At 35.8% G+C, this 27,072-nt stretch overlaps 1 protein-coding gene across 1 annotated transcript in view; it reads left to right on the forward strand.

The window, feature by feature from the left end:
- LOC140439706 (beta-hexosaminidase subunit alpha-like) overlaps nucleotides 1-15,742 on the forward strand; it is a 60,815-nt gene extending 45,073 nt beyond the window's left edge. The window contains exons 8-9 of the mRNA XM_072529796.1: nucleotides 12,941-13,085; nucleotides 15,473-15,742. Of these exons, the coding sequence (XP_072385897.1) occupies nucleotides 12,941-13,085; nucleotides 15,473-15,687 (360 nt within the window). The 3' untranslated portion in view covers nucleotides 15,688-15,742. The remainder of the gene's footprint in view (nucleotides 1-12,940; nucleotides 13,086-15,472) is intronic.
- Nucleotides 15,743-27,072: the final 11,330 nt, after the last annotated feature.

Here is a 27,072-nt window from a genome sequence, read left to right on the forward strand (position 1 = left end):
ACACTTCTCAAAATCATTTGTCTAATGTAAAACCCCCAGATTTTAATATTAAACCTTTTTCTGGCGACGCTCACGAATGGCATTCATTCTTTGATTTGTTTACAGCACTTGTGTTAAATAACGCCAAATTATAATTTGCTATCGAAAAATTTTATTATTTAAAAATGTAACAGCCACACCGCTCCATGGCTGAATACCACCGAAGTTACCATAACAGTGTCCACCGAGAGTGAACGGTGACAAGAGACATATATATGTTTTGTTGTTGTAAGATGTAGGTTAAATTGTAACACATGGTTTTCCTTTTAATAAAATCGTGTAAATCAATATTCACAGTCATTACCTAACTATTTTAACTAATACCCACATCACAACTGGCACCCAACTTGCAAAATAGTTTAAAGTGTAGTTCGTACTGTGAAAATCGTAAAGTTTCATTGTGAACAGGAAAAAGTGTTTTTGCTCCCGCCATTGTAAGGTGATTAGTGGACATTTTCACTTAGTTTAGTGCTTCACAACAATAAATCTACTGTGTATGTGACTGCTGTGGAAACTCCGCACAGACCACCCAAAAACATCGTGTGGGAATATCAATCTTCCACTACAGACCATTCAAAACATCCTGTGGGAATATCAATCTTCCACTAGGCCATTCAGAAACATCCTGTGGGAATATCAAGCTTCCATTCAAGGGTATTTACAAGAAATAAGCAACAGAAACTGTAAGCCTTTAATTTTTATTACTATTTTTGTGTTAAACTTGCAATCACGGCAACAAACGATAAACACAGTTATTCGCTTAGGTCGACGACGGTTTTTAGTTCAAGCGAATCAACATCAGCAGAAATGTCTTCGGTAAATTTAACAAGCGAACAGTTTCAAGCCTTATTAAATACAATAGCAAGGCATATTTCGGACTCAGGTAGTTTAGCAAAATGCGCTTCTCGCTTCGATGGATCAAAGGGGGCTGATGTAAAAGCTTTTATAGATGCGGTCGAGATCTATAAAGAGTGCACCCACGTATCTGACGCGAACGCATTAAAGGGTATACCTATGCTGCTAGACGGTTTCGCCGCCACGTGGTTTCAAGGTGTTAAAAATACGGTAAACACGTGGGCCAGCGCCATTAATTTATTACGATCAACTTTTGGACCTCAAAAACCAGCCTACAGAGTGTATCGGGAACTGTTTTCGACGGAACAAGATGCTAAAACTCCGTGTGACATTTTTGTATGCAAAGCGCGCGCGATAATAGCTCAGTTACCGGCAGATACATTAACCGAAGCCACTCAATTAGATATGGTATACGGTTTGTTGCCTAGGAGAATACGTGAAAAAGTAGCACGTGATAAGATCAATACATTTAGCGAACTCTTAAAAGAATCGAGGCAAACTGAAGAATCGTATGAAAATCCGGAAATAAACATTAAAAACGAAAACGAATCAAAACGGGTACGGTGTAGCTTTTGCAAAAATCCAGGTCACGTGAAGGATGAATGTCGAAAATTGGCCGCAGTCAGAACCAGGGAAGCAGATTCTCGAAAATCTTCGGTTGAGCCCAAACCTAATCCTCCTCTAGTAACTTCTCATACTAGCCCTAAACCAACCTTTCCTACTTCGAATCAGATTTCGTGTTATGGATGTAAGACTCCTGGATTCATTAAGAGTAATTGTCCAAAATGCAAATCATCCAGTAAATCCTCAGCAGTATCTGAATTTATGCTTGCTGAAACAGTTAATGTCGACCAACAGTTTGCTACAAACCTATCAACTAAACCCATTGTTCAGGTCACTATTGAAGGTCATGTAGGTCATTGTTATCTTGATTCGGGAGCACAGTGCAGTATTGCTGGCTCTCAGCTAAGAGATATCCTCTTGAAGGATGAGGTACCCTTTTCCACAAAAAGTGTAGACATGACCCTAGCGGATGGTAGGACTACTTCTACCACTGTTTTGGTCTTTGATTTAGTTGTTATCTTACAAAACCGCTCTCATAGCATTTCCTTAATTTCTGTGCCCACACACACAAATAGTCGTACCTTACTGGGGGCAGACTTCTTAAGAAAAGCTAACATCATTCTAGACATTCCTAATGACTCATGGTTTTATGGTGATGTCCCTAATATCCCCTACTCATTTGCTCCAGATCCAGCTCAGGTCAGCTCTCCTTGCCAGGTCAATAGCGTTACTCTTGCTCATTTAGAACTACGAGTAGATGAAGGAATTTCTCTATCCTTAGAAGAAAGATCCAATCTTAACAACATTGTTAAGGAAAATTCTGATTTATTCGTATATAATATAGACCCTACTCCATATGCTGAACACTCCATTGTATTGGTTGATGATGTACCAATATCTGTTCCACCTTACCGTATGTCAGAGCCCAAAAGGCAATTACTGCGTCAAGAGTTAGATAAACTTTTGGCTCAAGGCATAATCGAAGAGTGTGAGTCCCCATATGCTTCACCCGTGGTACTTGTGCCTAAGAGAGATGGAGGTATCAGATTAACAGTAGACTATCGACGCTTAAACGCAATAACACGTGCAGATAAGTACCCTCTGCCACGTATTGAAGATATTTTGCATGCAGCAAAGGAAACCCGATTTATGACTACCCTCGACTTAAAATATGGTTATCATCAAATCTCTGTACGAACAGCTGATCGTGACAAAACAGCCTTCGTGTGTCCATTTGGCACCTTTCGTTACACACGCATGCCCTTTGGTATGTGTAACAGTCCCGCTAGTTTCCAAAGGATGATTGATAAATTTCGTGCTGGTCTTCAAAATCTGAATATCCTAGCTTATTTAGATGATCTGATAATATTATCCCCATCCTTCTCTGATCACATAGACGATTTGAAACAAGTATTCAACCGGATGCGCCTATTTAAATTATGTCTAAATAGAGCAAAATGTTCATTCGCCTGTGAGGAAGTCCTATATCTCGGACACATCCTTTCACCTTTGGGTATCCGGCCAAGTGAAAATAAAGTATCTGCCATATTAAACATGACACCACCCCTAAATGTTACTCAACTGCTAAAATTCCTGCAAACATGCTCATGGTTCCGTAGATTCATCGAAAATTTCTCCCATGTTGCTAAACCTTTGTCGAATTTAACCAAGAAAAATGTGAAATGGACCTGGGGAGCAGAACAACAAGAGGCCTTTGAATGTCTGAAACAATTATTGTGTTCCGCCCCAATCCTACGACAAGCTGACTGCAATTTACCTTATATACTTCGTACAGATGCTAGCAATTATGCTTTGGGGGCATGTCTTCTCCAGGGGGAGAAAGAGAACGAACGACCTGTAGAGTATGCTTCGAGACTTCTGACTCCTGCTGAACAAAACTATAGCACTACAGAACGAGAAGCTCTCGCTGTGGTTTGGGCAGTGAAGAAATTTCGAGGATACTTAGAAGGCGCTACTACAATAGTGCAAAGTGATCACCAAGCCTTAAAATGGCTAATGACCTTAAAGTCCCCTACTGGACGGTTAGCTCGATGGGCTTTAGAGCTCATGCCATATGACCTAAAAATAGAATATATCACAGGAAGAAAAAATGTAATCGCAGATACTCTATCAAGGCCTCCCATGACAGAAGTTCCCATCATAGCTGAAGTTCATCTAGTAAGAGTAGATTTTCCAACTCTTAGTGTTACTGATGTTCGAGAAGAGCAGCTTAATGATCCAGATGTTGCCAAGATTATTAGATGTTTAGAAGATCCCTCTTCTGACACAAGCGTAGATTTCAAGAGGTGGGCAGAAAGAGGATATATCATGAACAATGGGATATTATACCGTTATACTCCTGAAGTAGATGAAGAAGAGCCCCAATTGGTAGCGGCTAGTACACGTATTCCTCACATACTGCATGAGTACCATGATTCCGCTACTGCTGGTCATTATGGAGTGGAGAAGACATATCAAAGAATAATAAAACGCTACTATTGGCCTGGAATGAAGAAAATTATCTCTGACCATGTAAGTAAATGTCTTGAGTGCCAACGCTATAAAGTCTCTAACCTCAAACCCGCTGGTCTCCTACAAACCCCTGTTCAGTCCCAGAGGTTTGAAGTGCTATCTATTGATTTATTTGGGCCTTTGCCCCTCTCTCCTCAAGGTTATACATGGATTCTGGTAGTGGAAGACACTGCTAGTCGTTGGGTAGAATTATTCCCGTTAGAATCTGCTACTGCCGCTGCCTGCGCCAAGTGTTTCATAGACAACATAATCTTACGATACGGAATCCCTCGTCGAGTCGTCAGTGACAACGGTACTCAGTTCGTGAGTGCGGTAATGCAGCAAGTGGCGCATTGTTTTGGGTACCAACAGAACCTTATACCTGTATACCACCCGGAAGCTAACCCCGTCGAACGAAAAAATAGAGACATTAAAACTCAGTTAGCTATTCTAACAAATAATGACCATTCGTCTTGGTCTGAAAAGTTACCCGCTATACGGTTCGCGATGAACACTGTGAAGTGCGACTCAACCGGTTTCACTCCCGCGTACCTCACGTTCGGTCGCGAGTTACGAACTCCTGATGATGCAAATCGTGATTTTCGAAGCATCATAGCCAAGGACAACTTCGTGCCACAAATCACGCCCTATCTAATAACTTTGAGTAAAGCTCTTAGTGAAGCCCGCGAGACACATGAACAATCCCAAGATAGACGTAAGAAGTATAAAGACTGCCACCGCCGCTCGGTTTCGTTCGAAGTAGGTGATATTGTGCTAGTCGATTCGCATACACTAAGTGACGCGTCTAAGTCCATAACTTCGAAGTTCGCGCCGCGTCGTGACGGACCCTACAAGGTGACCAAAATGCTGTCCCCTACAACCTATGAAGTTTCACACATCGACACTCCGGATGTCCCTGCTGGAAAATATCATGTCTCAGCCTTGACGCCTTTCCATGCCGATCCAGAAGATCCGTGCCCTGCTCCAGTTCAACCTCTCCGTAGAAGAGGTCGTCCAGTGAAATCCTCAGAAGCCGACCCTCCTGCTCCACTGGTCTCCTGCCCAGAGTCTTTGATCCTTGGGTTAGACGATAGCGAAATGGGCCCCCCTGTTGGAGATGACCTTGCTCAAATTGAAGCTGAACCTGAACCTGACCCTATTGCCAGACGTAGACAACCCCGACCAAAACGTTGTCATTGCTGTCCTGTAGAGCTCTATTCCTGCTTAGACTCTGTTGCCCCACCCGCGAGTCGCCAGGGTGGTGCAAAGGGGGAGGATGTAACAGCCACACCGCTCCATGGCTGAATACCACCGAAGTTACCATAACAGTGTCCACCGAGAGTGAACGGTGACAAGAGACATATATATGTTTTGTTGTTGTAAGATGTAGGTTAAATTGTAACACATGGTTTTCCTTTTAATAAAATCGTGTAAATCAATATTCACAGTCATTACCTAACTATTTTAACTAATACCCACATCACAAAAACGTTTTTATTTAAAAAATAATTACAAAGACAAAAATAAGCTTTTAAATTCTTGGTATTGTACATTATTCGATCAAAAAACTATGAATAAATATAATTCTCATGAACTAAGGATGATTCATATCACATGTAAAAAAACATTAGATTTGGTTAAAAATTTAAACTTAAGGCTGTTTTAGCAGTTCAAGCCAACTGCGATTTGAAATGGGCGTATCACTTACTTTTCCACACTGCTTACGCGAGACCATCTTTACTCAGTGCCGCCGGCCGACGGGTAGTTTAATGACAACAAATACATTATTCTCCATTCAAATTAGTTTTAACACGAACTAACTGACCGTACGTTCATGAGATTTGACGTCACGAAGGCGATAACGATGAAACTAAGCCCAATGATGAGTAACACGTTTCACTATTAGATTTCAGTATTTTTTAGCAATTTTCTTTAAATTTGGAACACGCTTTTCTCGATTATTACTGGACACAGAAAGGTGAAACAAAAATCAACGATTACAGAAAAAAAAACTCTTTCGAGTGATGGGCGTAAAAAGTTTGGTTATAATAGAACGTTAAACAGTATATTCCAATTTTTCAACAGAAGTTTCAAAAAAATAAAAAAAGTAAAACCATCAGTTTAAAGGCAACATAATTTCGAATAACGTGTCCAAATTTCGAGACATTTTGTCAGTAAATAACAGAGAAAACACTGTCCCTAGGTTTTGATGCACCGATAAAACAGCCTTAACGGCTGAAATCAATTTAGACACATTGTTAGTATTAATCTTAAAAAAGAAACTAGATTATCAGACTAGACGCGCTTTTGAAAACGAACGCAATCCAAACGAACTGCCATCTACTAATGGGTTTTTTGAATTTTTGCAAAAACGATATAATGTATTAAATAATTTAAACATATTTGAATCTAACGCTAAACCTGGAAGTAATAATAATAGTAATTTTGAAAGGGACGCATCTAAAGTATCATTACACACAAATGTTCCGGAATCTCGTCATGTTACAAATTTTTATTAGCGTTCCACGTTAAGAAAATAACATTAGGCTTATGGAGATCAGTGTTGCCAAAACTCTTAGGCATGCGGTTTATTAGATTGTCGATTATGATTCATTGTAATCAGAGCCGTATTCAGCACTGTGTACTTGTAGTTAATTAATTTCACTAATAAAAGGATATGTATAGTTGAATACAAAATAATGCATTATCAATACCTGTTTCTTTAATAGACAGATATGGGTATGCATTTATTATAGGTCTAATAAAAATAGTTATATTTTACTATTGTTTAACATTACATATTGATTAACGCTTTAAATAAGATATAACTAAAAAAACAAGTGCAGCTTTAATTTTATTTTCATGTAAGTAATAACAACAATTGCATACATAAAATGTTTTCCTTGTATACAGGGTGAATCATTACTAATGAAACGAAAGATTACAGCGAAAGAGTAAAAAAATTAAATTACTATTATTTATATATATTATATTATTACTAATTAAATTAAATTAATCTAAAATAAAGTATTCAACTAGTGAATTCAGAGGTTTAATCGGTCATTCAGGTTGGCAAATAAAAAAAGAAGTCAACTACTTCATAAGTTTATCGAAAACGTTTCGCTTTATATATCTAAAGCTTCATCAGTTCTCTAAAATATAAACAGATGACATAGAGTTTATAAGAAATACAGATGTTAATAGTTCATAACTTACAACTAATATGTAGTATATTATCGATGTTATTATATATCTACTGTAAACTTTACTCATTATTTAAAACTAACTTAACAAAAAAAAAAACAAAAAACACAAACTCTGCAAAAAATGATGTTCATATTCATAGATACGAAGATTAAAAAAAATTTAAACGAACGTTTGGCTTCATTTAGAGATGGTTCTCCAATGAAAATAAACAAAGCACTGATTTATTTCAATCGACGCGATACCGAAATTATATATATATATATATATATATATATATATATATATATATATATATATATATATATATATATATATTAAACCTAGAGCTAAGATTAATACTATGATAAAAATTAATATTAAACTCACCAGTCTTCCGGGTTGAACCGCGTCGATATCCATTGGGCCGAGCTTTCGACATCCTCTCTGATGTCTTCTTTAGGGCTTCCGAGGTTTCAGTCTCCTGAGTCCCCAGACACTACTACACTTATCACTAGTCACTTCACTATAAGACTTTTCGGATTTGGCACTTTGTGTCCGTCGATTTGCACACTATCACATAATTCACTCACTGCATATTAACATCATCCTCATTTTCTCTATCATCGCTATCACTTTCATTACTGTCACTGTCAACCGTCACATTTATTACCACAGGATCAATCTCGTCCATCAACCCATCAATAACCCAAAATTTTTGCTCTTCCTTAATAGCCAGTTTACAATAGTTTTTCCAGTTTTCCACTGTAACTACACCAAATGCATTTCTTATTAATTGTTCCATAGCGGCGGCCTTAAACTCTGTGTTGTGTGAGGCAATATGTCTTTTGACTTGACTCCATACCATTTCAATTGGATTTAACTCACAATGGTATGGAGGTAGTCTCAGAATGGCAACATTTTTCTCTTTGCACATCTCGTCGATTTTATATTTTATGTATTTTTCTTTGTATGTGTTTACGACTTCCATGAGCTCTGATTTTAAATAATCTTCTTCAAAAAAGACATCTTTCTCCAGCAACCACGTCTTAATTTGATCTTTATTGAAGGCTTGTGTCGGAATCGCTTCTTCTCTCCTCGAATGGTACGAAGCGTTGTCCATCACCACAACACTTTTCTCTGGAAGATTAGGAAGCAGCTTTTCCTTAAACCATTGTTCAAATATAGGACCATCCATCTCATCATGATAGTCCGCTGAGTTTTTTTTTTAACTAAAAACCAAAAAGCAGCATCTTCTACAAAGCCCAATTCGCTACCTGCATGCACTATAACAAATCGGGGGCCTCGTTGTGTCGGCTGTTTTAGGCCTGTTGACAACCCCTTAACAAACGCATCCCTGGTTGAAGTCACTGAGAGGTCCTTCCATTCTTTGGAAACACTATGTCCAACATTCACCCAAGTTTCGTCCAAATAAACGACGGTGTATCCTTGAGAACGAAATTTTTTTATTTCACGAAAATACTGATGCCTCCATTTTAGAATATCGGGCCCTTCAATCATGCTTGACTTTACTCCTCGTTTGCAAAAAACAAAGTTCATTTCATGGAGTATTCTCCACATTGTTGTGCGTGACATGTTTGCTAAATCTTTGTCTTTTTTAACCAGTGCAAAAACTTTGTTCAATGTCGGCGGTAAATTTTTAAAGAAAAAACTATGCACGATGGCACGTAGTCGCGTATGAACTACTGCATCGTAAGTGAACTTTCTGTTGTTCACTCTACTTTTGGTACGTTTTCTTGTTTTTTTTTATGGGCATTAGTCCTCATTCCGCAGCTTCTTTGCGGATTTTAAAAATAGTACTAAAACTTACTCCTGTCATAGCACTTACTTTATGGGTTAAACTTCTAACACTTTCACCACTTCTTAAGTTTAGATGATAATTAAATACATTTAAAACAATATGTTTTGCACGGATGTCCAAGATATTCCCTTGGCTTAATTTTTGAATTTCCATTTTCAATTAACATTTATCTGTAAAGTCAGAATAACAACTGAAGAACCACAAAGCCTTATTATTATTATTTAGTCTCAGAGAATGACATAAAATCGCTGACATACGCACACCGTATTATTTTAAGTTGCAATTAGTAATTAGATATATGCGTTCCAAGCGGTCCGTTTATTTGCTTTTAAATATTTAATAGCCGACAAAGTGTAACATTTAACTGTAAAGTCAGAATAACAACTGAAGAACCACAAAGCCTTATTATCATTATTTAGTCTCAGGGAACGACATAAAATCGCTGACATACGCACACAGTATTATTTTAAGTTGCAATTAGTAATTAGATATATGCGTTCCAATCGGTTCGTTTATTGCTTTAAAATCTTTAATAGCCGACAAAGTGCATGATTTAACTAAGCAATATTTTCTACTGATTTCTATGATTCATGGTATATGGTATTCTTACCGAAAAACAAATAAACTGTCGTTACTATAATTAAAATAAGATAAAATAAAATTATCTTTTGTAAATACTATTTATTTAATTAAAATCATTTTCCCTACTTTTCATCTCTTGTTTCGAATGGGCACTTTTGGCCAATTACGTTAAAAAACATTAATTTAATTCATGTCTGTGGAAACTAAAATACAAATTATACAGCCCTGACTCCTGCTTGTGTTCATCGTGGCATCGTCGCGTTTCTATCGTCCATAAGAAATACATGGCCCTATCTCCACAATGTTATTTTCTTAACGTGAAACGCTCTCTTATAGTAAATCATGTATTTTTTGCAAAGAGGGCACGCATCAGATATATAAATGTCAACAATTTTTAAATTTAGTTCTACAGGAAAGACATAAATTTGTTAAAGCCAAATCGTTATGTTTTAATTGTTTAAGTAGTTTGCATATCGTATCTTCCTGTAAATCTTTGTCCAGGTGTCAAGTATGCACAAAAAATTATAATTCTTTACTCCATTTAGGCAATAATGGTCAGCAGCAATATCAATCGCAAGGCCGAACCCACACTCCTTCTAATTTTCCACGTAGTTCTTACAACAAAGCGAAAACTCACATAGTCATAATTCTAATCCTAATAGCACTAAACATAATATTGTGGCTAATAATATTACTCCAAATGAAAATTTCCCTATTAATCTTCAGATGGAACCAACCAGTTCTACATCATAAACTTTACACGCGAGACAATCAACCTTTAATAATTAAGGCTTTGTTGGACTCAGGCGGTATGCAAAGTTTTGTCACAAAAAATTTGGCCCAAAAATTACAGTACGACACAAGATTTCAAAAATTAAATATTTTTGGTCTAAGAAATAACATTGTAACAAAAAGTAGTGAAATTATTGATATAAACATACATTCCCAAGTACACCCTTTCAAAATATTTAATGTTTCTTGTTCAATAATAGACAAACTCACTAGAAATTTGCCACAAATTCCGTTAAATCCGCAGTATTTTCAAATTCCACTAGAGATAAAAGGCGATTTAGCGGATCCCTACTTCTGGGAACCTAATAATATTGATTTATTAATTGGCGCGAATTTGTATTTTCAACTTAAATAATCGAACTAGGGGCTAATCTCCCTACGCTAATGAATAGAAAATACGCATTATATACAAGATAAAGAAGAAGAAAACAATGCAAAAATCTACACAATGTTAGAAAAATTTTGGGAATTCGAAGAACTTACATTCACGCAGTCTCATATTGATAAACAAAAAATTGCAGAGACACTTTTCCAAACGACTACGCGGATTTCGGATTCAGGGCGGTATCAAGTTAAAATGCCTTCTCGAAATTTGGAAAATAAAAAATTAGGCAGCTCCTTTTTTACTGCAAACAAAGATTTTTACGTTTAAAACAAATTTGAAAATGATCAAAATTGTTATAGTGAATAAATATAAAAAAGTTAGTGAAAAATATCTAACACCAAAAAAAAAGCAAAAGTTATACCTTTAAACTTGTATGATGTCACTAACGAAATAAAATACTTTACTCTAGACAGATTTCGTTTACAAATAGTTAACTATTTGACACTTCTTGGTGTCACCTTTGATAAAAAGCTTATCTGCAGAAAGCATATTCAGGAACTTAAAGGAATGTGTCAGGAACTGTGCCCAAAGAATTAATTTACTTAAATCTCTTGACTACTACTCTTGAAGAGCTTACGAAGAATCTTTCCTTAAAATATATAGAGCGTTAATCCGCTCTAACTAGACTAGGGCAGTATTATTTATATGGCATCTAGTAGCTCCTTAGTAAAGTCTTTAAACACGATATAAAATACATGCCTACGACTATGTCTCGGTGTTTTTAAATCAAGCTCTGCTGAAAGTGTTAAATCTTCAGAGTCACCACTTCATGTAAGAAGGTGGCAACTCCTACTTTCATACTTTGTAAGAATATCAGCAAACCCAAGCAACCCAGTAGTAAATATAATAAATGACATAGAGCATAATAAATCTAATAAATCCCCTAGCAAATGCATCCAATCACACACTCATATTACCATAAGTATCATCTCTTTTATTAGATTTCATCAACCTTTCAAATACTACTACTATTTATACCCCCAAAATAGCTTCATGGATGTACAATCTTCCAATAATCAATACTGATATATGCAGATTCAATAAAACAAAAACAGCACTCAATTCTCAGATAATCCTTTCAAAACATCCTCAACTCAACATAATTTGATGAAATTTTATACACCGGTGCGTCCAAGAATGAAGAGTGTTGTCGCTGCGCTGTGTTCACAATGACGATGACAGTAAGCTTTGTTAGACTACCTAGAAGTTCTAGTATTTACACCGTAGAATAATATGGAATATTTCAGGCATTAAAGACTTCAATCTACCCTACTTCAAATGAAAGCAAAACAATAACCATTTGTATTGATTCTCTTTCCTCGATGCATTTCATAAGATGCATATTCTCCGAAAATTCACTAGTCCAGGTCATACATAATTCTGTAATCAACTATATTCTGCTAATATAATAGTCAGAATGATCTGGACTTCATCCTATGTTGGTATATTGGGAAATGAAAACGAAGACCAGGCCGCTAAAACAGCATGTTCTTTTGACAGCCTTTAAAGAAATCCAACTAAGTCCAACTAAAGAGGTCCTAAGCTGCATCACGTTCAACCCAACTTTCTCACCTTAATATTATATCTTCTATGAACAGGAAATAAAAATCAGTTATTCACCGACTACGAATAAGGCATGCACATCTAACACATGGATACCTTATAGCATCAGAAAACCCCCCAGTATGCCATGATTGCAATACTCTCCTTTTCATCAAACACGTGATAATGTCAGCATGACTCTTCTAAAAGAAAACACAACTTAAAAAGGAAATCTAAAAGATATTCTTAGTGTTACAAACCGTTTTGACAGTGTTCCAAAATCTATAAAAGAAACATGTTTATTTCAGCTGATTTAACCAGTGCATAGTATTAAGTTTTATTTGTTCAACTTCATCAGTAATAATTGTTCATACTGTTTTTATTCAGTGGAGAAATACATTGACTATTTAAAGTTTTATTGAAATGAATTAAAAATACTCATCAATCTCATATCTTTTAACATAGGTAGCTGTTAAAATACTTACCTACGTATTATGAACAATTTTGTGAAATATCTGTGAACTTTATTATTGTTTTTATGTTCAAATACGTTCTATATGTTTTTACTTACTTTTAAATAATTGTGATGTTCTTGACTTGGTACAAACCTGTATATCATATGGGTAACGTAGTGAAATAAATAAATGCTAGATATTTTATTTCAGGTTACAACTTCCAACAGGCACGGTATCCTTTCTTCATGTTGGTATCTAGACAATATCAAAAGTGGAGGAGATTGGTTAAAATTTTATGATTGTGATCCTCACTCTTTTACAGACGATCCTATATTGCGGTCTTTAGTAAAGGGAGGTAAGCAAATATAACTTGTAAATGTTCCTGGGTGTATCGGTCTGGTATTAATAAAATCAGTCAATATGTTTCAGAGCAGCCACTTTCAATCAATTTTTCATTTTCTGTATTATATATTATAGTGTGAAATTAAGTTAAACTCTAATGACTAAAATATGACAAATAAATAACTTTAAAATATTAATTGTTGAATGGATATAATATTGACGAGTCAGCAAAATTATCATTATATAGGTATCGGTTTACAAGTTTCTGCAACGTCCACCGATTTTCAGCTTCCACCTCGATAAGTCAAACTGGTTCTTCCTGGTCTTCTTTTTTTTTAGTTTTTTAAGTTTTCCACTTTTTTTGGTCTTCCTTGTTTCCATCTCAGTACTTGCTTTAGGATTATATCTCTATCCATGCTCTGTATATGTCCATACCACCAACTGTTTGTTTTTTATGTTTCATGTAATTTTTTCCATCTTTGATTTTAAAGGCTACACTTTACTGTCGTAGACCGTAATACTTTTAATAATTGTGATTGGGCCTTTATATTCAGTATACTGTGAGGTTTTTACTTTAGCAATAGTTATATTCCGTGCAAGCTCTTGTTTCTTTCTTGTTCATCATTTTCTTCTAATACCAATTGTCCCCCAATGCATAAATATTTCGTTTTGTCGAAATTTATTTGTAAACCCTATTCGTTATATATTTATTAATAGAACCTTCAACATTTGCGCAGAAAATCTTTTTAATACAAAAAACCCTACACAAAATTTCGGTACAATCAATCAAAAGTAGTTTTTGAAAAATATTTTTTCAATCTAAATTTTTGAAAAAATGTTATAAATTTTCAAAATTAGGCAGAGCCTACAAAAAAAAGTTTTAAATATTGAATTTCTTTACGTATATACAAGGATTCAGGCTTTCAAATAAAACTTTTTTTCAAATAAAAAGTAATAAAATTTGTTGAATACTAGCCACTAGAAAAAAATTTTAAACAACAAATCCGGAATTCATTAAATTAATTTTGTATTTAACAAAAATAAAATTATATAAATATTTAATTTTTTTATATTTAAATAGTTTAAAAAACTATTTAATAATTAACTAATCCGGAATTCGTTAAATTAATTTTTTATTTAATAATTTAATAAATCCTTTTCAGGGACCTTATGATGCCCTGATTCATCGGTTGCAGAACAGATGTGCAATTTGGGGTAAAACAAATGATGAATGAATGTTTTTTAAACCCTTAACTTTCAGATGGGCTGTACAATTGTCAACAATTAAAAGAATCTTTCGATGTCCCAACTCCCTGTTTCACTTTAAAAGTTCTCCACTAAAAATCTCTACTGTCATCCATGATTTTTTATTCAATTTATATGAAACAGGAAGCCGATTCATACCTCTGAAACATCGTGGCTTTTGAGATTTCCCAATGACAACTAACTTCCTTTTTTCGGAACCGGATATGTTGGCACACGCGAGTACAGTTACCCTTTCTTTTGATAACTGGCAACCTATACAACGTTCATTTTTGAATTTGAGGGGGTCTTATCTGGAGTAAGTTTAAAAAAAAAAGTCCCAGCTCGTCGACATTGAAAACATAATCGTCACTGTAATTTTGTCTTATTGTAGTCCATGACTTTAACCAGTTGTCGGTAACTTCTTTGGAAACACACTTCGCTTCACCGCAAATTATTCCACATGTAATTTCGTACCTGGCCTTAAAACGGCTCGTCCACCCACTCGATGCTTTAAAATTCTCATCACCACCTAGCGCCTGCGAAAACTATGTTGCTTTTTCTTCAAGCAGTGGTCCACTTACTGGAACATTCGCAGCTCTATTTACGGTAAATCATTTGACCATTGCATTATCGAGTTCTTTATTAGTTGCGGCACGTAGTTTTTTCGATTTACCGGAAAAGACGAACCTGCTTCAAAATCTTGTGTTTATTTTTGAGCATGGTAGATAAAGTGAAACTTGAAATTCCTCGTTCACGACAAACTTCTGCTTTCTTCTTACCGTTCTCAACATCTTTAGGGATGTTAATTTTTTCTTCTAAAGTAAATGCTTTTCTTTTAGGAGCCATAACAAAAGTTTTGTCCATAACAAAATAATGCCAGACGTTTGGTATGTGGTATTAACTAGTATTATTTGCCTGTTATAAATCTCTTGATGGGCTAAGGCCAGACCGGACCAGACGCGAGTGACCTTGTATTTTTATGTGACTGTTTTCTATGGATAGCATATTTGTTTGACTAAGAAAAAATACAGAATTGTTTCTTTTGGGTGTTTCTTCTTTAAGTTTACTCTAAACTCTTTATTTTAAATTACTATTTGTACAAATATTTGGCTTAGTTAACAGGTAACTACTTTAGAAATATTTAAATGTTTTTAGGTGAAGCTTGCATGTGGGGGGAGGTCGTAAACCAATACAATGTAATTTCAAGAGTATGGCCAAGAACTTCAGCCGTTGCTGAAAAACTTTGGTCACAATGGGAAGACAAATACGATGAAGACGAAGTAAGAAGGCGACTGGAGGAACATACATGTAGAATGAACAGACGAGGCATTGCAGCTCAGCCACCTAATGGCCCTGGTTTTTGTTATTAACATTGATTTGTACAAAACTTTTTCAAATAGAAATTAAATTGTTTCCTTAAACAGTTGTGACTTTTTTAATATCAATTTCAGTAACTTAGTTGAATAACAAGTTGAATGTGTGCAAAATAGTTTTAACACTTTATACAGTCATCCAAATGTACATGTGAATAACAAATGATTGGATTCAAGATAGATCTACAAAAGACCAGATCTTTGTGCCGGCAATCTTCTTGCACAGATTGAGGGAAATGTTTTCTAATAAATCAAAGGTATCGTTCGTGTGGAAATAAGATTTAAATAAGCCTTTGCACTGTTCTAAACTGCCTTATGGTCCTTAGTTTAAAACAGCAGACCTAAAAATAAAAGCTGCGTTCAAAACTTTCACTTAGAAAATTTAAATTTTAAAAATATAAATAAATTACTTAGATTCCAAATAGGTAAAGAAAAATAAGAATAAGATTTACTCTCAATCAATTTATTCTACCACCAATGATCGATTGCGCATACTACAATTTGCTATGCATCTTTGGGTCAACGATACATCGTAAACTAAATGTGAAAATATAATAACCCGTATTAGGGTGCTGTGTGGTACAGAATATATAACAATTATAGATACTAATATGTTATGTATGCGATTGTTAAATATAAATTTAAATTGATTAAATAAAAAATTAAGTGAAAAATGATTTAGTAAAATCAAAATTAAATAAATATTATGTACATACCGTTACAAGGATTATTGTTAAATTTTGAAGAAAACATAGTTTAAAGATCCGATATGGTAAACTGGTGGCAGGTGATTATCGGTTATACTGCAACTATTTAACGAGTAAAGGGATAGTTCTTGAGGGGAAAGATAATAACAACTAGGCTAGGAATGTAGGTATTATGTAAATTGTTTGTTGAAAACTAAATGTGATGTTATATTATTTAAAAGGTATTTATATTTGTTGAAGAGGTATATTTTAAAATGTGTGTTATTTATTTAAATTGTTTATCTACAACAGAAAGCACTAGTGTGATATCTATCTTATTCTACCATGTCACAGTTTTGTCTGTTCTAGATAAATAATTTTAATAAATAACCCACATTTCAAAATGTCCACGTGATGAATAACAGTCGCTACTCCGGTTCCTACACCTTCTTGTGGATGCTTCGTAGTCGAATAGCCTTCTTCAAAAACGAAGTCTTCTCTCAAGGGTTCACTCTTGGGTAATAATATTAAACGTTGAATTTGCAAATGGCACTCGGTCAACAAGATCTAGCGGGGCTAGTAGTGTAAGTCGACTAGATCCTGATGTATTGCCTTTTGATACACTTTGAATTTGCAATTTAGCAGCGATCTTTTGCCAGAAGGCCAATGACAGCGCAGGTAATAAAACTGTGATTGGCCGGCCAGAGTGACAATCTGCGTCGTGATTGGTCACTTCTGGCAACAGTAGCAAATTAGCGTATACCTCGGTGCACCCTAGATATACTCTGTGTCTGGCGTCCTGAGAAATGGGGAACTAAATAGCTTCTAGTGAGCGGTATTATCGTATGCATGATTTTAAACAGATGTTTGCTTAGACCCAGCTGTTTTACGTCTTCTCAGAGGTTTTCGGAATAACACCAGTCTAGGTACTTTCCATTCTCCATTGTCTCCTTGTTTGTATTTCTAGATCTCTATACTTGGTAATCTCTTCGTTGTATTTAACACGCAGAATAATATTGTTATGTACCGTCAAATCTATCAGTGTTGTTTGCCTAGTATATTAATTAACTAGTATTAAATCCGGTCTTTTAGGGGCTACTGGTTAGTCTGTGAGCAAAATGCGGTCTCGATGCAGTCTCGAACAACTTACGGTTGTTGTTTTCAATCATTATGTCAGGAAAGTATTAATAATAAGTGAGATGGTCGGTTTGGAGAAGACCCAGTTTGTTGGCTAATTCCTGGTATTTAATATTTTCTACTGAGTCATTGGATGGTTTCTTGGGCTTGACATCCGTGATGTCAAATGATAGTTCAACGCTGTATTGTTGACATATTCTTGGCTGACTTCATTGAGATGTCACCCATTTTTTCTTGCGTAGAAAGACAGTTTATGTACATTTCTTGTTCCCGCAGTGGACATTAATAGTATTGATAATCTTACAGAAAAATGCAAACGTTCTCTGACTTCTCTAATATCCATAACTCTTCTGTAAGTCGTTCTTTGCAGCATAAAAGCACTAAACATAATGTTTCTTTAGTTAATTTATCAGTGGTTAGTCTCTCATAAGTCTATCTATAAACTCTCATAAGTCTATCCATAGATTCTTTGAATGCAGAATCCTTCGGATTCGTATTTTTTGTCACAGTTGTTAAAATACGTTAAAATCTAATTGCCGTAAGTGTTAGGAAAAGAGGTTTAAGAACTTCCAAAATCCCAAAAACGTCTTCCAGTTAAAAAGGGAAGGGCGTTTCTATAAAAAAAATAACTCACCGCACAAAATCAGTAAAAAAATAACTTCCAGACGTGCGATGTTATATTTGCCTGATTCAATTAAACACTGATTACCGTTCATAGATTTTTCTCCACAATTTAATAATAAACGTAACAATAACAGTGAATAGGTTCCATTAAATATACCAGGTTCTACTAAAAATCAAAAGGACGATTTTGTTTCTATATCTTTATCTTCTGATTTTATTAATATAGATAATAGTCCAATTTTATTATCTGTTCGACAATCTTAGCGATCAGATAATAATTGTTTTGATTTAAATTCCTTATTGCATGACTGCTTATTGCTATTATTATGCTTATTCCTTAAGAAATGCAATAATAATCAATCTTATCTTCCTACTAAAATTTTAGGACAATCTTGTTTAGCTTTATTACAAAAAAATTGAAAACTAAAGTTACAGTCGATGATATAAGTGAACAGATTATATTCTATATAATTCCTTCACTTTAGAATTCCATAATTCTTGATATGGAATTCTTAAACAATTTTAATAGGACAATAAATTATCCTGACTCTTTTGTTTCTATATTTTTTTTTAGTATATCTATTTTAAGTTCTATTCATAACTTTGATAGTTTATCTATCTCAGAACAATAGTAATTACAGAGTACGATCTCTAAATCTCATACTTTTCTTTTCTCGCACTATTGAAGTGGGAGATTTAACACCATTTAGACAATATCAGTACCCCATTCAAGTAGATTGTGAGAAAGAAATAGATCTTTAGTTGGACCTGTATATTATTGGACCTTCTACTTTATCCTACTGTAGTTCTTTGTTGCTAACGAAGAAGAAGGGTGGATTTTTTAGAGTTTTTTTTTTGACGGTCAAAAACAGAATAGTATCACTACTAATCGGAATGCCTATCCTATTTCCCAGATAAATAATATTTTCAGCAAACTCAAAAATCCCAAATATATTCCTTTAATTGATCTATCCAAAGCTTTCTTCGTCTACAAATTCCTTTGAGTGAGGAAAGTGAAAAGTATACTGCACATGTCCAGTCAACAGCAAACCTCTAAGAGAAAAGTCTCTGACAAGGCCATATATTCTGCTTTCCAGCTAGATACCTAAACACTCCTTAATTCTACCCAAATTTTTAATAAAAAATTTACATTTCAGCTAATTTTTCTGTCTACTTGTTTCACTTTCATCTGTAACGATGAGTCCAAGCCATCACCGTTAAACCAGCGTGCGCGCGAACCAACCCATGAAGTAGGAGTGTATCGACAGTAGAAAGGGCAAAACTAATTACACAGCTCCGCTATATAAACCGCAACATTTCCTCATAGAGACAGAATCGACAGGTGTTGACTGAAGGTTCTCTTCTTCCCTACCCCGGCTTGTGGACGTGTTGAGTTCACAAGTTGTTTCCGTCCCCCATACCGTCGTTACCCGAAGAGCGTGTTGAGCTCTTCACTACCCGTACTCTGAAGCAGTCGTGTTGAGACTGTAGAGGAGTGTCCTATTAACCCGAATCACTTAAGGGACGTGTTGAGTTCCTTTCCTTTCTTTGTACCTATCGTCCGCTGTTATTAAATCGATACAACGTTACCGTAAAATTTCAAATACACACTCACTTGCCGATAAGACTAGTTCTATATGACAAGGTCAAACTTAATTTGAATAAATAGGCCAGGTACTGAGAAGATCAAACCAAATTGTAAATATGTACGTAAGATTTTTGTTAATTTAATTTAAGGAAGACAATAAAGTTTTATTTTTATTTTGAACTCTGTCTCTGACTGTCTAAAAGCTACCCGGATAGTGACTCCCACGAGAGGACGTCACAAATGGCGCCCGAGCAGAAAAATACGTTTTAAACAATAATACCGACCGAATTCCGAATTTTATTTTCATGAGACAGTACTACATTTCAAATTTTAATCAAAGACAGGGTGATTCACAGTTCAAAAATGACAGACGCTCCGGAAACGTCGAAGATTAGTTGGGTGTACCTATTAAACAAAGACGAACTTATAGCCGAATTAACAAACAGAGAACAGCCGACGGAAGGGAATTTCAGCGAGCTAAGAGCGAGATTAGTTGCGATCATCAAGGCAGAGGAAATAGAAGAAAACCAGATGGAAGACAGACAAAGAAAGATGGAAATAGTACTCAAATGGGGGTCACACTTTGACGGTTCAAGAGACCCAGTAGAATTCATAGAACGGTTGAAAGAACTCCAGACAGCTTACGGCCTACAAGACACCCACGTTTTACAAGCTCTACCAGGAACATTAAACGGGAAAGCATTACTATGGTACAGAAACAATAATAAATATTGGAACGAATTAAAAGACTTCGAACAAGATTTCCGCAATTTCTTCGTTTCCTCCGTTCTCACGCAATCTCTGGAAGCTCAAATCCGGAACCGACTCCAACGAAACAACGAAGGTGTAAGAGACTACATCATTGATATTCAAACAATGATCAGAAGACATGGTGAATTCAATCACCAAGAAGAACTAAACAGGATATACACCAATATGAACCCGAAATACAAGTTGTATATAAAGAGGCAAGACGTATCGTCAACACAGGACATAATCAGATTAGCGGAAGAATATGATATGGTCCAAAAAGAAATATATAACAGAAACAATACAAGATGTGACTGGATACAGGCAAATAGTCATAATAACAAAATACAGAATTTCGACAGACAGACTTGTTGTTGGAGATGCGGCCGCAGAGGCCACAATAGAAGAAACTGCAGAGCTATCGCTGTACTCTTCTGCAGCCATTGCGGAACCCAAGGAACAACTTCCAATAACTGCCAATGTAGAAGCCCCAGCGGAAAACTCCAACAGGACTGGACAAGAAGGAGGCAACCCAGTCAGCATTTAGAGTCCTCCCTAACAACCTCCAGCTACGCACACTATACAGATCAACGACCCCACACAACGATAACGTTCAGCAACGGTAAAAAGTTAAGAGCACTAATAGACACAGGGCAATAGACAGCCCAAAATTCGTTTATAGGACAAAAAGGTAAAAAAATATTGGAACAATGTGGAACAAAAAGCGACAGAAAAGCTTTAAAGATCACGCTGGCAGATGGAAAAACCAGCAACATAGAAATCTGTTTTACAGCAAAATGTTCCATAGACAACGTTTGGAGAAAAGCCAAGCTACATTTTTTACCAAACCTAGCTTCAGAAGTAGTACTGGGAATGCATGAAATAACAAGATGGGGCCTTGATTTATCAAACATCTTAAATAGAAATCGCGTAAGAAGGAGAGAACAATACCCAACCAGTACAGAACACGGATCCAGATCGTACAATGCAAACAATAACCGAATACCGACCGATCCCAGGGTCAACGAAACACCAACCGCAAGATATCCGCTCCAACAGAGAAGCAAAATATATAACAAAACGACCTACCGACTACCGGCCGATACCGCGGTCGAAGACCAGACCGAAAATATACCGACTACCGACCGATACCGCGGTCGACAACCAGACCGAAGATATACCGAACTACCGACCGATACCGCGGCCGACGACCAGACCGAAGATATTCCGTCATACATACCGGAATTCACGAACAGTCCGAAACGAGAGCAGCTCGACATCAGTACTACACTAAACAATACCGAAAAAAAACAATTACAGGAATTGTTACTAACAGAATTGGAGAAATTTAAACAAATTAAAGGAACAACACATCTAACCGAACATACAATAAAACTCAAACATAATACACCGATCAAACAAAGATACAGGCCCCGAAACCCGGCAATGCAGAAGATCACAAACGATGAGATAGATAAGATGCTAGAAGAGAACGTGATAGAAAAATCTAATAGCCCGTACAGTTCCCCCATCGTCCTAGTAAAAAAGAAGGATAACAACGGATACAGATTTTGCATCGATTTTAGGAAAATCAACGACATCTCAGAAAAAGATGCCTACCCATTACCGTACATCAATCATATCCTAGAAAAGTTAAACTCTGCAAAATATTTTACCACGTTAGATCTAAAAAATGGATATTGGCAAGTACCACTTTCCGAAGCAAGCAAACCCTTGACCGCTTTCATAGCACCAGGAAAAGGACTATTCCAGTTCAAAGTACTTCCATTCGGATTACACGCCGCCTCCGCTACTTTTCAACGATTACTAGATACAATAATCGGCCCAGAAATGGAACCACATGCATTCGCCTATTTAGACGACATAATAATACTGGGGAAAACGTTCGAAGAACATATGGAAAACTTAAAAGAAGTACTTCACAGACTACAGCAGGCCAAACTACGAATTAATATAGACAAATGTAAATTCTGCAAAGAAGAGATAAATTATTTAGGCCATGTAGTAAACAAAACGGGAATAAAAGTGGACGACAACAAAACAAAAGCTATAGTCGAATATCCCGCGCCAAAAACCGTTAAACAACTACGCCGATTTTTGGGCATCATCTCATGGTATAGGAGATTTATAAAAGATTTTTCACGAACTACAGCCCCTTTAACAAAGCTACTAAAGAAAAAACAACATTGGACTTGGGACAGAGACCAAGAGGAAGCATTTAACAAAATAAAATTACTACTGACATAAGCTCCAATACTGATCTGCCCGGACTTCCAGAAAAGATTTTTTTACAATCTGACGCTTCGAACCACGGTTTAGGAGTAGCTTTAGTACAAACAAACGACGAAGGACAGGAACAAGTCATCGCTTACGCAAGTCGAACCCTAACAAATGCCGAAAAAAATTACAGCGTTACAGAAAAAGAACTACTAGCGATCATCTTCGGTATAGAAAAGATGAAACCCTACATCGAAGGATACCCATTTTCAATTATCACAGATCATCAAAGTCTACGATACTTACAAACAATGGAAAACCCTACAGGTAGAATAGCTAGATGGGCAATGCTGCCGCAACAATTTGACTTCGATGTCATTTACAGAAAGGGCTCCCAGAACGTCCTGGCCGACGCGCTCTCTAGAGAACCAGTAGATCTGGTTTGCATAATAAACGTAGAAGATGTAGAACCCGACGAATGGTACAATAAAGCTTTAAATAAAATCCAGACAAATCCGCAACTATTTCCAGACTACTCTATCAAAGATGGACATCTCTATCGACACTTCTGGGACAAATACGATTTAAAAGAGACAGAGGTATCCAACCCCTGGAAACTATGCATCCCAAACCACAAGAGACAACTCCTGGCAGAAAACCACGAGCAACCGACCGCAGGACATCCAGGAATAGCCAAAACAATAACCCGCCTAGCTAGAAAATACTACTGGCCACGGATGTTTAAAGACGCCGCAAAGTTCGTCAGGAACTGCAAGAACTGTCAGCAATTTAAGCCGCAACAAAGCTTAACTCCAGGCCGCATGCAATCTACACAAATTCCGCCACATCCATGGCACACCGTTTCAACCGACATCATAGGACCCCTTCCAACATCCAGCAAAGGAAACAAATATATAATGACATTCCAGGACACCTTTTCAAAATGGGTCGAAGCCATACCGATCAGAACAGCAACGGCAAAATCAGTCTGTCAGAACTTAAAAGATAAAATCATTATGAGATTCGGATCACCCAAAGAGCTAATATCAGACAACGCAAGAACATACGATAACAGGGAAGTACGAAAGTTGCTAGACGAATTCCAGATTTCTAAAAGAAACATTCCGCCATATTCACCCCAGAATAATCCAGTAGAAAGAACAAACAGAGTAATCAAAACAATGATAGCTCAGTTCTGCGATAATAACCATAAGAAATGGGACACGAGCCTTCCAGAACTACTATTCGCATATAATACAGCTAAACACGATTCAACGGGTTTCTCCCCAGCCTTCCTGAACTTTAGACACGAACTAGAAATTCCAAGTAAAGTCGTAAAAACCCCAAACGACACACAACACACCGATCAAAACATAAAATGGCATAAACTACGAGAAACATTCGAACTAGTACGTACAAACCTGGCAAAAGCTTTTACAACTCAAAGCCATTACTACAACTTACGACGAAGAGAGTGGAAACCCACAATAAACGACAAAGTCATGAAAAGGGAATACCAACTCTCAAATGCTGCCAAAAATTTTAACGCCAAATTAGCACCGAAATTTTCAGGCCCATATACTATAACAAAAGTGTGTTCTAATGTAATATTCAAATTAAAATACGACGATAAAAAGCGTACAATAACAGCTCATATCAAAGACCTAAAACCCGCATTTACCGATTTCCCTACTCCTTAATCAGTCCAAGCACTTACAGTCAACACCAAGTAGTGACAGTATATTTTAATACAGTTTACCAGTAACCTTCAAACATAATGTCAGACACGTTAGAAATATATTACAGTGACATAGAAATGGACGGCACAGTTACGCCGCCACCATACACCGTTCCAGAATTAATATCACCATTGGAGAACACACCAAAACCTAACACCCCGGGCAAAGGCTGCGAGCCCCTGATAAAGGCTATTTCCAAATTTAAAAACCTTTTCGATGAACCAACCATGGGCATCACAAAAATTCAGAAAGTTCAGTCAATTCCAGTGTCAATCCCGCTGCTCTCACTAATTCCGCCGCAGCATAAAGGAAAAAAATACAGACTGAGACTCCCAAACCAGGTGCTGAGGATAAAAACCAATAATTGAAGCCCCACGAAGGAAGACGTTTTTTTTTAAGAGAGAGGAAGACGATTTTTTTTTTAAGAAGACGATATTTTTTTTTTAGGGCGGACATTTTTTATTTCGATGTATTGTAATTTTTTTTTAGGGTAACCAAGTACCTGGCAAGGAATAAAAATAAAAAAATTTTGTTCCAAAATTTTTTTTCCCAGGACGAGGGGGTGTAACGATGAGTCCAAGCCATCACCGTTAAACCAGCGTGCGCGCGAACCAACCCATGAAGTAGGAGTGTATCGACAGTAGAAAAGGCAAAACTAATTACACAGCTCCGCTATATAAACCGCAACATTTCCTCATAGAGACAGAATCGACAGGTGTTGACTGAAGGTTCTCTTCTTCCCTACCCCGGCTTGTGGACGTGTTGAGTTCACAAGTTGTTTCCGTCCCCCATACCGTCGTTACCCGAAGAGCGTGTTGAGCTCTTCACTACCCGTACTCTGAAGCAGTCGTGTTGAGACTGTCGAGGAGTGTCCTATTAACCCGAATCACTTAAGGGACGTGTTGAGTTCCTTTCCTTTCTTTGTACCTATCGTCCGCTGTTATTAAATCGATACAACGTTACCGTAAAATTTCAAATACACACTCACTTGCCGATAAGACTAGTTCTATATGACAAGGTCAAACTTAATTTAAATAAATAGGCCAGGTACTGAGAAGACTAAACCAAATTGTAAATATGTACGTAAGATTTTTGTCAATTTAATTTAAGGAAGACAATAAAGTTTTATTTTTATTTTGAACTCTGTCTCTGACTGTCTAAAAGCTACCCGGATAGTGACTCCCACGAGAGGACGTCACACATCTTTTGAGAACACAAAAAAACATCGACATATATTGCTACAACTGTAATTTTATTATTTTCTCTTTTTATATAGATACATGGTTCATGTTTTGATTTCTTATAATTAATATTTTCCAAAACATTATTTACTTCATCATTATAGGCCCTATAAGACTGTTTAAGCCAATAAATAGCCTTATTTGATTTTACACATTTGTTATCTGTCAAATCAAAACTCTTTTGTGATTGCATGTATATTTTCTCTTTTAAATTAAAATTTAGAAATACTGTTTTAATATCTAAATGAGTAATATCCAAACCTAATTTTACAAAAAGTGAAAAAAGCAACCTTAAAGAATGCCTTATCACTGGAGCAAAAGTTTCTGTATAGTCTATAATATTCTCGTTGATTAAAACCCCTAGCCACTAATCTTGCGCGATATGTAACTTTATTTTCGCTATTACACTTTAACTTAAACACCCACTTTTTATCAATTACACTACCATTTTCCGGTACATCTATCACATCACATGCATTGTTGTCAGGAAAATATTGGATTTTATCCCTCATGGCTTCTCTCCACTTTGCTCCATCAGGACGTTGTAATGCCTCCGAGACTGTTAACGGCAGATCATCTATATCACTTGTCTTCGCACACATAGGTATATATATATATACATATATATATATATATATATATATATATATATATATATATATATATATATATATATATATATATATATATATAATATATATATATATATATAAATATATATATATATATATATATATATATATATATATATATATATATATATATATATATATATATATATATATATATATATATATATATATATATATATATATATATATATATATATATATATATACAAGAAATACTGGATATTATTGACTGTCGATATAAACAAACAACACAGTTTATTAGGTCTGCAGTCAGAAAGTTTGGCCGGGATGTTACAGAAACACTCTTTTGACTTTTGGTCTAGCTTTCGGAATTGTTTTATTCCTTCTTCAAGACATAGTCGTTGAGATTATTTATATAAAGCTATGACACTCAACATTAATAACACACATATAAAATATACCATATAAAATAATGAACAAAATACATGTTAAAATTTAGTTAATGATAGTAAAACTCCGTTTGTAACATGTTTTAGTGGTGTGTTTTAACTTATCCTAAGAGAACAGACAGAAAAAACAAAAATAGTATGATTAAAATGTCATTAAGTGTTTTTCATGTTTTATTAATGGATATAAAGTTCCAGATAAATTTTGAAAAGGGTAGGCGAAATACAGCAACCCTGCTTTAGTCCTTTCGTGACCTTAAATCCCTCAGATATCCTTAATCCAGTTTTAATTTTTGCAGTCGTTCCATTATACAGACTTTGGACTGCTTTGATAAGACCA

The sequence above is a fragment of the Diabrotica undecimpunctata genome, chromosome 4, assembly GCF_040954645.1.
Source record: "Diabrotica undecimpunctata isolate CICGRU chromosome 4, icDiaUnde3, whole genome shotgun sequence".
Taxonomy (NCBI): Eukaryota; Metazoa; Arthropoda; class Insecta; order Coleoptera; family Chrysomelidae; genus Diabrotica; species Diabrotica undecimpunctata.